General features: G+C 38.0%; 1 protein-coding gene across 2 annotated transcripts in view; it reads left to right on the top strand.

The window, feature by feature from the left end:
* znf652 (zinc finger protein 652) overlaps positions 1–15,591 on the top strand; it is a 63,208-nt gene that overhangs the window by 24,560 nt on the left and 23,057 nt on the right. For both annotated transcript variants that reach the window (XM_062050059.1, XM_062050060.1), the window contains exons 2-4: positions 3,096–4,409; positions 9,659–9,806; positions 13,465–13,580. In XM_062050059.1, coding sequence (XP_061906043.1) covers positions 3,441–4,409; positions 9,659–9,806; positions 13,465–13,580 — 1,233 coding nt within the window. In that variant the 5' untranslated portion in view covers positions 3,096–3,440. The remainder of the gene's footprint in view (positions 1–3,095; positions 4,410–9,658; positions 9,807–13,464; positions 13,581–15,591) is intronic.

Consider the following 15,591-nt stretch of genomic DNA (forward strand, 5'->3'; position numbering starts at 1 on the left):
TCATAAAAGAACCAAACTTCATGAATGTTTTTTGTGACCAACAAGGATGTGCTCCAATCACTCTATCACAAAAAAAAAAAAAGAGTTGTAGAAATTATTGGAAACTCAAGACAGCCATGACATTATGTTCTTTATAAGTGTATGTAAACTTTTGACCACGACTGTATATGTGTGTGTATGTATATATATATATATATATATATATATATATATATATATATATATAATGTGAGTGTGAATGATGTCTGTCTGTGTTGGCCCTGTGATGAGGTGGCAACTTGTCCAGGATGTACCCCGCCTTTTGCCCGATTGTAGCTGAGATAGGCTCCAGCGCCCCCCGCAACCTCAAAAGGGATAAGCGGTAGAAAATGGATGGATGGATACATCAAAAAGATATGTAAATATGTATATATAATATAAAAAAAAATATATATATATACGGTATATATATATATATACATATATATATATTTTTTTTATTATTTTATTTATTTTTTTAAATTATATATACATATTTACATATCTTTTTGAAAAATAGATTTTTAGGATGAATAAGAATCGCGATTTGGATGTGACCTAATTTTTTGAGGCACCCCTTTTTTTGGCTAATTTAATGGTTAATATTGTTAAAATGGTGGACGGGAAGGAGTATTTCATTGTGGCGACCTCATTGTGTTTCTACTCCGTTACACAACTCCGTTCCTTTGTGGTGGCTTTCAACAGCAAGTACATGACATTCTGTCTTTACTTGAATACGACACAGTAAAATAATGACATAGTTTTTTTTAATCAGAACATAAGATCAAAACAAATAGGTCTAGCGTAAGCTCTGCTTCAGATTGTTGTTACTGACATTGTAGACGTTGTTTATTCACGGTAACTTACCAAAATGTGTTCGTTGCTATCTGTCTGCAAGAAGGGACACGTGGTTGTGTGACTTTTTTTATGCCTGTGGGCATTTTCTTGCAAGCCACCCCACTCTGGCGCACACTCGTAATGGCAGGCGAGGATGTAAGGTTGTTAGACGTCACCCAACAGTCAGATGGGGACACTCACCGTCGCATGAATGTTACACACGTGTGTGCTTAGAGGAGGGTCTTTGATTTCAACTGTATTGGTCGAAAGCACGAGTAACCTCATTTTTTTATCGGCATTTCAAAGCAATTTCTCTCATTAGAGTTGGGCCATAAAACGTCTTATTCAATGTACATTCAATTAAAAAAAAAAACCCACCATATTCTTAATTTAGACAATCTTATGTAAAGGGCGTTTGTGTTTAGGGATGGGTACGTTCACATTTTCACAATTTTCAGTACCTTTGTGTGTGTGTTGATAAATATGAATTGTTTTTGATGATATGATGTATTTTTTATTGCAACAATTGAAAATGAGCTGATTATGGTAACTGCTGTTTAGTTGTTACATCTTAACTTAGACTTAGACTTGGACAAACTTTATTGATCCTCAAGGGAAATTGTTCACCACAGTAGCACAGTTACAAAGGATGGAACGGATAATGCAGGTATAAAGCAGACTAAAAATGTACCATAGTAGCAATATAACATATATGTATTATTTACATATTATATATACAGTATATAATATATACTGATATGCTATATTATTATGTTATATTATATTTGTATATAATATATACAACTTGTCTCAAATGCAGTTGCAAGTTCAAGACGTTAGATGGCAGTAGTGTACAGTTTATGGTGTGTTGGCTTGTCAGTTCAGTCAAAAGTGTTAATACTAGAGATGTCCGATAATGGCTTTTTTGCCGATATTCCGATATTGTCCAACTCTTAATTACAGATTCCGATATCAACCGATACTGATATATACAGTCGTGGAATTAACACATTATTATGCCTAATTTTGTTGTGATGCCCCGCTGGATGCATTAAACAATGTAACAAGGTTTTCCAAAATAAATCAACTCATGTTATGGAAAAAAATGCCAACATGGCACTGCCATATTTATTATTGAAGTCACAAAGTGCATTATTTTTTTTAACATGCCTCAAAACAGCAGCTTGGAATTTGGGACATGCTGTCCCTGAGAGAGCATGAGGAGGTTGAGGTGGGCGGGGTCAGGGCGGGGGTTGAGGTGGGGAATGGGGGCTGGGGTTAGCGGGGGGTGTATATTTTAGCGTCCCGGAAGAGTTAGTGCTGCAAGGGGTTCTGGGTATTTGTTCTGTTGTGTTTATGTTGTGTTACGATGCGGATGTTCTCCCGAAATGTGTTTGTCATTCTTGTTTGGTGTGGGTTCACAGTGTGGCGCATATTTGTAACCGTGTTAAAGTTGTTTATACGGCCACCCTCAGTGTGACCTGTATGGCTTTTGACCAAGTATGCCTTGCATTCACTTGTGTGTGTGTGAAAAGCCGTAGATATTATGTGATTGGGCCGGCACGGGTGCCTGTAAGGTTTATTGGCGCTCTGTACTTCTCCCTACGTCCGTGTACCACTCCGTACAGCGGCGTTTTAAAAAGTCATAGATTTTACTTTTTGAAACCGATACCGATAATTTCCGATATTACATTTTAAAGCATTTATCGGCCGATGATATCGGACATCTCTAATTAATACTCTAAGTATTATACAGGCACAAGCTGTTTGTAACGTGCATCTTTGTTGTCGTTTTAACAAATTTGGAAGTGTTGAAACTGCCATGTAAAATTGCTAATGCTAATTAGTAGCATGTCAGTAGCAAATATAATGTATATTAACATAAAGCGAGTGCATTTTTGGAAAAGTGAAGACCCCAAGCCTTGAGTTTGACTCCTGTGCTGTATGATACTCTGTCAAAAATAATGGGATCTGTATATATTTAAGCATGTCTGTTCCTGAACATGTCAGAACACTTTTTAACAGTTTTTATTGTATGTAATGTAAATTAATCCACACCCGTTCATTTGTGAGGACTTTTGGTTCCATCCCCGAAATTTAAATGCAGTTGTGTGACTTTTGAAAGTGCCGCCTAGAGTTTCACTTCAAACTTTTTATTGACATGACAGCGGAAGAGAGATGTTTTTTTTTCTTCTGCTCAGCCTCATGTGTGCCTGTTCTCTTCCTGCCTCTTCTCGTAGGCAATGCTCAGTTGATGGCTCTTCAAGCGCTGATGGCAGTTCCATGTGTCCTTTTGCCTTCGTCTGCCCTTCCCTTGGAGGACCGCGCCGCTGTGCAGGAAGCGGAAGTGAAACACCAAGGATTATAGCTTCATCAAAGACTTTTATGGAGCCACAGAATGTATGTCTTTCCAACTTGGTTTCCCATCCTGACCAGCATGGATGCTCTGTTTGAATCCGGCTGACTGTCCCTCACCTCATCCCGTCCTTTCCAAAGAGGAAGGGCGGGGGTCTGGTGCAGCGCCCCCTGCCCTTCCTTTCTTGTAGGGCGGCTTCATAAGGTATTCCTTTAGGCGTTCCCTCTTCATGAAATCCTGCCAGAGCCTCAAGGAGGAGGTTTCCGTCCCTTCCCTGGGCGGTATGTCACAGGAGGAGGGACGCAGCAGGGCACAGGTGACCCAGTCCTACTATAACACCCCGAACCTGGATGTGGACCCGACGGGTAAACTGTACAAAAGAGAGGGAGGCGGCAAGCCTTACTCGGTGTTAGTGGACAACAAAATGGCCTCCAAGGCGTCGGCGGGAGAGCTCAGCGTTGGCGTTCAGCAGCAGTATTTCGGAGAGGGTGGGGCAGGGCAGGAAGTGCACACACATGGCACACAAGTCACTGGTGACGTCACCTCAGAGGAGATGGAGGAGGATGATGACGACGAAGAAGAGGATGGCGGAGAGGAAGGTGGGTTCAAGCGCGAACAGATCATCGTTGAAGTCAACCTCAACAATCAGACCCTCCACGTGTCCAAGGGGGACAGCAAAGGTGGAACCGCAGGGGACGACTCCGAGAGAGCCGGTAGTGAGGAGGAGGACGAGGAAGAGGACAGCCACGATGAGGATGATGAGGAGGAGGAGGATGACGACGAGGAAGAGGAGATTGAAAGTCACAGAGCGAGATCAAAGAGGACCCACCGGGGAGGCCCGGCTTCCGGCCAACTGCAGAGGAAAAGCCTCCGCGCGGCTCTGAGCTCGCAGTCCTCCGGGATGACCACCAGGGGGCGGCGGAAGCACGCGGAGCCGCCCAAGATCCAGCGGCGATCAGCCAGGTCGGCCCCGCCCTTGTCCGCCGGCGCCGTGGCGGGAGCCAAAGCCGAGGCGGAGGAGAAGGAAATGCTGGCGTGCGAGAAGTGCCCGCGGGTGTTCAACACGCGCTGGTACCTGGAGAAGCACATGAACGTGACGCACAGGCGGATGCAGATCTGCGACAAGTGCGGCAAGAAGTTTGTCCTGGAGAGCGAGCTGGCCTTGCACCAGCAGACCGACTGCGAGAAGAACATCCAGGTAATAGGGGCACATTGGTCAACCTGCTTTTAGAATAAGCACATAATGACAATCACGTGAACATAAATTAGAGGATTAGCTATTCATTGTTCAGAAATTGTTAGGATATTTTATCATTTAGACCAGAATGTCCAAAGTGCAGCCTGGGGGTCATTTGCAGCCCACAGCTAATTATTTAATGGCCCGCGGCACATTCTAAAAATACTATGAAAAAAAAAAAACACACAAAAGTGAAAAAAAAGAGCCAACAGGTGAAATGTAACGACAAAAAGTTCCAATGTTGACTAATTAATAGGGCTGTCAAACTTAACGTGTTAACTCATGTGATTAATCATAAAAAATATTGCATTAACCTAGGGCTGCAACAACTAATCAATTCAATCGATTATTAAAATAGTTGCCGATTAATTTAGTCATCGATTCGTTGGATCTATGCTATGCGCATGCGCAGTTTTTTTGTTTTGTTTTTTAATTTAAAAAAAATATTTATTTATTTATTTCATATGTTTTTTTTAAATAAACCTTTATTTATAAACTGCAACATTTACAAACAGCTGAGAAACAATAATCAAAATAAGTATGGTGCCAGTACGCTGTTTTTTTTCAATAAAATACTGGATAGGTTAGAAATGTAGTTTGTCTCTTTTATCCGATTATTAATCGATTAATCGAAGTAATAATCGACAGATTAATCGATTATCAAATTAATCGTTAGTTGCAGCCCTACATTAATCATGAACACACTTTGATTAATCTTGCAGTTTATTTTGAGAGCACAACCTCTGTTACTTCAAACGCGATACGGTCAGTGATCAGGGGCCGTATTTATCAAGCTTCTTAGAATTACTCCTAAGAAGTCTCTTAAGAGTTGACTTAAGAGTAAATAAATTATTCGCTGAAAGCTGCACTTAAAAGTTAGTTATCAAGCGTCTTACTCACACTTTCAGCGAAATGTAGGACTGAATCTTAAGTGTCACACTCAGCTGAATTACGACATTACTATGTGCCGTAAACGGAATTTTAGGTGACGTCATTTCTGTGTCCCTAGAAATGACCAATCACGGAAGGGAATCCCTTGTCTAAGAATAAAGAAATATCTTAGAAATATTTAAGTGGACAATGGGAGTGTACATTTTGACAATAAACTACAAAATAATACAAAACAAATTAGTCCCCCCCCCGCACTCATGGTACCGCTCCCTCTCTTCTCTCGCCCACACACTCACTGACGTCACTCACCTCACTTGCTGTCACCTATTAAAGGGCCACACACACACATACGCTACTCTCATAACATTTTCTTTCCAATTCATTAATTAGGCAACTAATTTGAAACTGGTGTGGGTGGCTCTATATATACTAGCCCACTGCAGCCACATGCAGAAATCAACAAGGAATCGAAAATTATTAAATCTGTGACAAAAATAATACCCGCTCTGTCTAACCGATACCGTTTGATCAGCTGCTCGTCATCAAACAAAGCCAGGACATCCTTCCGCTCCCTGAACGTTTGTGCACATCTCTCTCGCCTCAGTGCCATCCCCTGCTGGCAACTCCTAACCACTTAAGACACCTCTGAAGGTCTCTTAAATATCATGGAGAGTAGGAGTGATTCTTAGACTTAAGAAAGTTGATAAATAGCTTTTATTCTTAAGTTTGAGAGTAGGACTAAATTTCGCAATTTCTCAGGACTTAAGTGTAAAATGGCACTCTAAAACGCTTGATAAATACGGCCCCAGGGGCCGTACTTATCAAGCTTCTTAGAATTACTCCTAAGAAGTCTGCTAAGAGTTGACTTAAGAGTAAATAAATTCTTCGCTGAAAGCTGCACTTAAAAGTTAGTTATCAAGCGTCTTACTCACACTTTCAGCGAAGTGTAGGACTGAATCTTAAGTGTCACACTCAGAGCTGAATTACGACATTACTATGTGCCGTAAACGGAATTTTAGGTGACGTAATTTCTGTGTCCCTAGAAATGACCAATCACGGAAGGGAATCCCTTGTCTAAGAATAAAGAAATATCTTAGAAATATTTAAGTGGACAATGGGGGTGTATATTTTGACAATAAACTACAAAATAATACAAAACAAACAAACAATATTGGCAATGAATCAAAAATAAATGTTTCCTTTTTGTTGCACCTTCCCTGCTTCCTGCTCCCAGACCGTAACAAAGAGGCAGGGGAGACACTTCTCCAGGATGTATGCTCGGGGCAACACCCTTCACTTTACCCGGCAGTGGGTCTCCACAGCGGACGACTTTAGAGTAAATGATGAGTCCGGCGATTAGTTGCAAATCTTGCTTTATTGATTGCTTGCACACAGCCAATCCAACACAAAACAAACTAGTCCCCGCTCGCACTCACAATACCGCTCCCTCTCTTCTCTCGCCCACACACTCACTGACGTCACTCACCTCACATGCTGTAACCTAGCGAATGTGTGTGCCACACACATACGCTGCTCTCATAACATTTTCTTTCCAATTCATTAATTAGGCAACTAATTTGAAACTGGTGTGGGTGGCTCTATATCAGGGGTCACCAACCTTTTTGAAACCACGAGCTACTTCTTGGGTACTGATTAATGCGAAGGGCTACCAGTTTGATACACACTTAAATAAATTGCCAGAAATAGCCAATTTGCTCAATTTACCTTTAACTCTATGTTATTATTAATAATTAATGATATTTACACTTAATTGAACGGTTTAAAAGAGGAGAAAACACGAAAAAAATGACAATTCAATTTTGAAACATAGTTTATCTTCAATTTCGACTCTTTAAAATTCAAAATTCAACCGAAAAAAAGAAGAGAAAAACTAGCTAATTCGAATCTTTTTGAAAAAATTAAAAAAAGAATTTATGGAACATCATTAGTCATTTTTCCTGATTAAGATTAATATTAGAATTTTGATGACATGTTTTAAATAGGTTAAAATCCAATCTACACTTTGTTAGAATATATAACAAATTGGACCAAGCTATATTTCTAACAAAGACAAATCATTATTTCTTCTAGATTTTCCAGAACAAAATTTTTCAAAGAAATTCAAAAGACTTTGAAATAAGATTTAAATTTGATTCTACAGATTTTCTAGATTTGCCAGAATATTTTTTTAAAATTTTAATCATAATAAGTTTGAAGAAATATTTCACAAATATTCTTCGTCGAAAAAACAGAAGCTAAAATGAAGAATTAAATTAAAATGTATTTATTATTCTTTACAATAAAAAAAATAAATTTACTTGAACATTGATTTAAATTGTCAGGAAAGAAGAGGAAGGAATTTAAAAGGTAAAAAGGTATATGTGTTTAAAAATCCTAAAATCATTTTTAAGGTTGTATTTTTTCTCTAAAATTGTCTTTCTGAAAGTTATAAGAATCAAAGTAAAAAAATTAATGAATTTATTTAAACAAGTGAAGACCAAGTCTTTAAAATATTTTCTTGGATTTTCAAATTCTATTTGAGTTTTGTCTCTCTTACAATTAAAAATGTCGGGCAAAGCGAGACCAGCTTGCTAGTAAATAAATACAATTTAAAAAATAGAGGCAGCTCACTGGTAAGTGCTGCTATTTGAGCTATTTTTAGAACAGGCCAGCGGGCTACTCATCTGGTCCTAACGGGCTACCTGGTGCCCGCGGGCACCGCGTTGGTGACCCTTGCTCTATATATACTAGTCCACTGCAGCCACATGCAGAAATCAACAAGGAATCGAAAATTATTAAATCTGTGACAAAAATAATACCTGCTCTGTCTAAACGATACCGTTTGATCAGCTGCTCATCATCAAACAAAGATGAACGTTCGCGCACGTCTCTCGCCTCAGTACCATCCCCTGCTGGCAACTCCTAACCACTTAAGACACCTCTGAAGGTCTCTTAAATATCGTGGAGAGTAGGAGTGATTCTTAGACTTAAGAACGTTGATAAAAAGCTTTTATTCTTAAGTTTGAGAGTAGGACTAAATTTCGCAAATTTTCAGGACTTAAGTGTAAAATGGCACTCTAAGAAGCTTGATAAGTACGGCCCCAGATCAACGCATACGCAAGTACAAAAATGAGTGAGTAGACTGCGACTGGTGTTCTCGCTAGCAAATTTCACTCCAAAATTTAACGTGCAAAAACTCTCGATAAAACTGTTACCAAGTTTTGTGCAAATAAATGACATGCGTTTAAGAAAACGTTTAAAAAATTTCCCTGGATGACAATTAAATTGCGTTTGGGTACAAATATTGGGGTCTTTTCCTCAGCAAATGTTTATTTTGCCCTTTGATTAATCTAAATTAAAAAATGTGATTAATTTGATTAATAAAATAATCTTTTGAAAGCCCTATTACTAACACAAAGCTGCAATGCAGGCTGTTTTTTTCTTTAAAATTATGTCATTGCTCAAAAAATAATAATGAATCAAAATCAATTTAAGAATTATTGACTAAGGGGCTACAATTACTTCTCATCAAATATTACATTTGAAAATATGCATTTTTAATATTTATAATAAATTGCATATGTTGTGTTTGCCAAGGGAATAAAAACAAGCAAACCAAAAAAACATTAAAAAAAATAATACACATTTCTTATCGACTGATAGAACTGAAGTTGATCTTAAGATTTAAGGGTTAAAGTAATTAAAACAACAGCAAAAACACCTGTCATTGCTCAAAAAATAATGAATTAAAATCAATGGTGTTTGCAGTAGGTTGTTTTTTTTTCATTAAATAATCCATATTTTTGGGGGGGACATATTGCGTTTTTTTTTATAACAAAAACGGCATAAAACATTAAATGAATGTCAATTTTATAATGACTGATAGATGAAAAGTTGATCGAGAGATTCAAGCGTTGAAAGAAAAAAATTATATATGACTTATTTTTAACATGTTTATGACTGGAGACCGGGCCCACGGGACTAAATTTAAGGGGAGTCCTAAAGGTTAAACAATATATATATATTGCTTTGGTTTGATAAATGAGAAATATTAAAATAGCCCCCATATGCTTTGATTTTTCAGTGTGAGACTCTCAGTGGAAAACGTTTGGACACCCCTGAATTAGACCATTTAGACACCCCTGAATTAGACCATTTAGACATGCTGTTTGATCCTGTGACTACATATATCCAACCAGCAGAGGGAGCTCTAGCCTAAAGAACTACAATTACATTCTGCTCTATGCTCAGAAAAACAAATCTTTGTTGAAAGTCCTGCTTATTATTTCTCATCCACCCTGTTGTTTATTTCTCCCTAGTGTGTCTCCTGCAACAAGTCCTTCAAGAAGCTGTGGTCGCTGCACGAACACATCAAGATCGTGCACGGCTACGCAGAGAAAAAGTTTTCGTGCGAGACCTGTGAGAAGAAGTTTTACACCATGGCTCACGTGCGCAAGCACATGGTCGGTAAGTGACGAGGGCCGAGGGTGTTTTGCTCATGGGACACAATGTGAGACCATCAGTTTTTGCCATTGCAAGCACTTAGTTGACACCTGCCACAACATTAGATATGCTCTTGAGATGTCCCCTACTGGAAATAATGGAAATAGAAATAAACCACCTTTTATTAACTGGACAAGTGAGTTTTACACATACCACTAACAGCTAGCATACGTCACAAATAATCAGTGGTTTAACAAATAAACGTCTATATTAGTCACAATTTTAAGTTTAATTTTTTACAAATGCCATTGGACCTGAATAATGCGAATGGCATTCTTGGCAGTCAATCCATCTGTCTCATGCACAGATGTTTGGAATGAAAGAATTACAATTGGATGCCATGGTTGTTAGAATGCTGTTGAACCTGTGAGTGAAATCCTATGCTTTTGTAACATGTTATCCTTTTGCTTGGCGTATTAGTGGGGCATAGCTTGCATGATCAGAGCAGGAACAGGGCGAGTTATACAAAGACTGTCTTCGACTCAGGATTTTTCATAGTCCACTCTGATTCAGTAAATTCTGCTCAATTAGCTGGTATTGTTGTAAATCCGATGATGGTATTGAATGTTACGTACAATTTACCTTTAACAAATTAAAGTGGCTATTGCACAATAACTAAACAAAAGCAAAAACTACTATTGGCTCCCATTTAAATCATTTGTTTTTTGCCCTCAAGGCCTTCTTATGTCCAGAAACCTACTCCCTGACTTTGTAAACAATAACAAAAAACACCCAAAAAGATATTGTTGTAATAATAAGTAAAGAAAAATGTTGAGTCAATTACTTTAGCACCGTTTATATACTGATACTACGCTAGATGTCAATGGTATTGACGTCTGGATCCAATCCAATCTACTTTATTTATATAGCACATTTAAACAACAAAAATGTTTCCAAAGTGCTGCACAACAATATTAAAAACAATATTCAAATATTATCCGTAGCTCCACCAATGACTGAATAAAAAATTAATTATAAATAAATAAAATAAAAAATAAAAATAAAATAAATAAATAAATATAAAACCAATATAAAAACAATATAAAAATAAATATGATTAAAAACGATTTTAAAGGGTAAAACCAATTAAAACAGTACATTTTTCATGTGTGGTTTAGTAAACAGTAAATCCGTTATCCCTACTTCACATTGAAACTTTAGCGGTTAGCTTCATGTGTCGTCCTGCCCGGTGTACATACGCGCCATGCTTAGCCTTTCCATTTCCTCTAGTCCTTCAGTGATAATGGTAGTTGAAATAAACTTTGTCACCATGGTGGTGAGGATGAGTATCTTAGAAGTGGCTTTGCAGTGCGGATAGACTACGCGTTTGTTTCAGCCTGCTCTCAAATTGGAGACGGTGTTTTGGCAAACATACACCCTCCTGAAATTCATGCAACTCCTGCGTGAGTTCAAACCCCGGTTGAGTCCTACCAAAGACTATTAAAATGGCACCCATTACCTCCCTGCTTGGCACTCAGCATCAAGGGTTGGAATTGGGGGTTAAATCACCAAAGTGATTCCGTAGCGCGACCACCGCTGCTGCTCACTGCTCCCCTTAGGGATGATACTCGAAACCGGTTTTCCCGGTTGTTTGATAAGAAAAGAACCGAGTCCTCTGACTCGAATCCCTTTTTGAGAACCGGTACCCGTTATCGAGACCACTATAGTAAAGGAAAAGAGTTGATTCTTTATTCGAATCCCGTCCCGACCAGAAATGCTCCGTGGGACATCACAATAAATGATCATTAGGTGCAGATAGCGAAAGCAGGAAAACAATGGACGGGAAAAAGCGCTCCAAGGTGTAATAAAGTTCAAAACAAAAGCTATAATCCATCGAATAACTTTACTGAGAGATTTTAGCAGGGTAAAACACATGACGAACACTTTTACGACCAACCGGAAACATAGCAACGCACCTCCTTTAAGGCAGCTGTCGCAATGTTCTTAAAACAACCGCAGCACATACATATATATATACACAACATATCTCCCTTTTTTAACTTTTGTTTTTCTTTCCTTGTAAACAAAACAAAATCACACTGTAGATGTGTTGTCTGTCTAATTATAAATAATACCAGTCTGCTTTATACCTGCATTATCCGTTCCATCCTTTCTAACTGTGCTACTGTGGTGAACAATTTCCCTTGAGGATCAATAAAGTTTGTCCAAGTTTAAGTCTAAGTTAAGATGTAACAACTAAACAGCAGTTACCATAATCAGCTCATTTTCAATTGTTGCAATAAAAAATACATCATATCATCAAAAACAATTAATATTTATCAACACACACACAAAGGTACTGAAAATTGTGAAAATGTGAACGTACCCATCCCTAAACACAAACGCCCTTTACATAAGATTGTCTAAATTAAGAATATGGTGGGGTTTTTTTTAAAATTGAATGTACATTGAATAAGATGTTTTATGGCCCAACTCTGAGAGAAATTGCTTTGAAATGCCGATAAAAAAATGAGGTTACTCGTGCTTTCGACCAATACAGTTGAAATCAAAGACCCTCCTCTAAGCACACACGTGTGTAACATTCATGCGACGGTGAGTGTCCCCATCTGACTGTTGGGTTGACGTCTAACAACCTTACATCCTCGCCTGCCATTACGAGTGTGCGCCAGAGTGGGGTGGCTTGCAAGAAAATGCCCACAGGCATAAAAAAAAGTCACACAACCACGTGTCCCTTCTTGCAGACAGATAGCAACGAACACATTTTGGTAATTATTTATCATAACAAACAGTTATGTCAAATAGCAGCAGAAGTGCACTTTTTGGAGAGCTGTATTATTTTCAGTTTTGTGCCCAAGGGACTGATTTTATTTAACACTATTTTATTATTTATACACCTATAGTGATCACAGAGACAGGTTGTTTTTGTGTTACTGTATATATTTGTTTCTCTCAAAAATCCCACTTAATATACTTTGGGTAACAACAGTCAATATTTATTTATTTTATTTTATTTCTTTAGGTGGGTAACAGTCAATATTTATTTATTTATTAGATTTTATTTTTTTATTATATAATAAAAGTGAGCTTTTGTTAAACCAAATATTGTGTGTTTTTTTCCATATACAACAACCTATCTGGACTCGATAAGAGAATCGATAAGGAATCGGTTCGATAAGAGGATTCGATAATAGGCTCGAACTCGATAAATCCTTATCAAACATCATCCCTACCTCCCAGGGGGTGGAACAAGGGGATGGGTCAAATGCAGAGAGTAATTTCACCACACCTAGTGTATGTGTGACTATCAGTGGTACTTTAACTTTAACTTTAATGTGTTTAACAAGGAATATGGAATTTTAATTGTGTCCCTCTGGTAGAGGAGGGGATCTGCATCAGGACATTGCTGGTGTCAACATTTGAACTTTTTTCGTTGCATTGCACCTGTTTGCTCTTTTATTCCACATATATTTTTTTGCAAATAGTATTTTTAGAATATGCTATTGAAAAATTAGCTGTGGGCCACAAATGGCAAACTTTGGACACCCATGTCCTCGAGGAAGTAAAAATCATAAGGAGGTTTCTGTAGGTGAACCTAAGAATCATTATTTCTTATTTGCCACATATCAGTTATGTCTTCCTTGCATCTCTGTCTTCCCCACAGCTCACACCAAGGACATGCCGTTCACCTGCGAGACCTGCGGCAAGTCCTTTAAACGCAGCATGTCCCTCAAAGTCCACTCGCTCCAGCATTCTGGGGAGAAGCCCTTTCGTTGCGAGGTAAGAGGTGGCGGGGCCGCTGTGGTCTGATAAAAGGTGTGCATTCTGGTTTACACAGAACTCCAATGGATTCAATCAATCAATCAATGAAAGTTTATTTATATAGCCCTTAATCACTAGTGTCTCAAAGGGCTGCACAAGCCACAGCGACATCCTTGATTCAGTTCAATTTGTAGCTTGATAGCTTAGAGGACTTGTGGTTAGCATGTCAGTCTCATATTGAGGAGATTGGGGGTTCAAATCTGTTTTAGAACATCTCTATGTGGAGTTTGTATTTTCTCCTGTCCTTGCGTGGGTTTTTTCTTCCTCCTACATCCCAATAAGTTAAGTAAAATAAGTTTGTGTCAATATTTTCGGGTGTTTGTGCCAAATTAGTTAGATTTACATTATTTCTTATGACAACTCCGTCTTCATATGACCTTACCTGTGTAACCACTGTAGAATCAAGTTTTTTTGAACAGCTCTTTTAAGGGACCGATGAGAACCGATTTCCAGTTGTGAGCTGTTCATTTGGGAGCCTTTTTTTTATTTTTTTATGTACGTGCTAATTTAGTGTTGGCAATCGCCCACTCTGCAAATGCATGCCACCCGACTGGCAACTGGATTAAAAGATGAGTCAGCTTTAAAGGAAACTGAACATAATTTGGATTAACTTTTTTTAAAGAAAAATAAATATTTATTTATATATATTTTTACTTATAAAATATAGAAAAAAATGTATATATGTTAAATTTTTTTAAATTTTTTTATAGTATTTATTTTGTCTTTTATTTACCGTATTTTTCCGACCATAGGGTGCACCGGATTAAAAGGTACACTGCCGATGAGCGGGTCTATTCAGGTCAATTTTCATACAAGAGGCGTACCGGATTATAAGGCGCATTAAAGGGGTCATATTAAGATTTTTTTCTAAATTTAAAACACTATCTTGTGGTCCACATAACATGTGATGGTGGTTCTTTGATGAAAGTGTTGCATAGATTATGTTTTACAGCCCATTTTCAAGTAGTTTCTGAGCGTCTCTTCAGGATGCACCGTTTTGTGGGCGGTCTTACCTACGGGACTCACCTTCGACAGAGTCTTCTCCCCGTCATCTTTGGTGTAGCGTGCAAGGACGGGAGTTGAAGAAGTGTCAAAATATGGAGCCAACTGTTTTAATGACATTCAGACTTTAGTTAAATCAATAATGGAGCAGCATCTTCTCATCTGTGGCTCAATAATGCAACATCCACACCGGAAATCCATCAAGCGGTGCGGCTTCATAGCTTACCGAAGTCGTACTAAAAACTTTGACAGATTTTTGAGCGCAGTGTGTAATGTTCTATATTCTCAATGGAACATTTAAAGTTTTGGTGCTCTTCACTGGCGTCATCTTGCAGTTTACACGTATCTCTTATGTATGACTGCCATTCACTGGTCACACTTATCATAAGTACCAAATAAAATTGCTTCGAGGTCGGTAAGCACAACCAAAATTATGCCGTATATTAGGTGCACCGGGTTATAAGGTGCACTGTCGATTTTTGCAAAAATTAAAGGATTTTAAGTGCCCCTTATAGTCCGAAAAATACGGTATTTTTATTTATATTCACTTTTCGGGTTCATTATTCTGTCTAAAGGGTAGTAGTTTAAGCGTATGGTAGTACAATTTTGTACTCAAATTTTTATTATGTTGTAATTTTTGTTATAGGTTTATTTATATTTTTTATATCCATTAATGCATTTTACTTATTTGTGTATTTTTCTGTATTGTTAAAATGCTACACTTTTTCTGAGGTGAGTAGGAAAGTTAAACAAGTGATGTCACTTCCCAAGCATGGAAATATGGCACCGTCTTATGGAATGTTTACAAGAAAAACACAACAAGAAGTAAAAATAATAGCCAATATTTCAGAATATTTCCCACCAATAGAGTAATATTTGTGTTGATTTAACTATGCATGCCACCCGACCGGCAACTGGACTACAAAATGAGTCCGAGTTAAAGGAAACTCAACATCTTTTGGATTTA

Source organism: Entelurus aequoreus, linkage group LG06 (assembly GCF_033978785.1).
Source record: "Entelurus aequoreus isolate RoL-2023_Sb linkage group LG06, RoL_Eaeq_v1.1, whole genome shotgun sequence".
NCBI lineage: Eukaryota > Metazoa > Chordata > Actinopteri > Syngnathiformes > Syngnathidae > Entelurus > Entelurus aequoreus.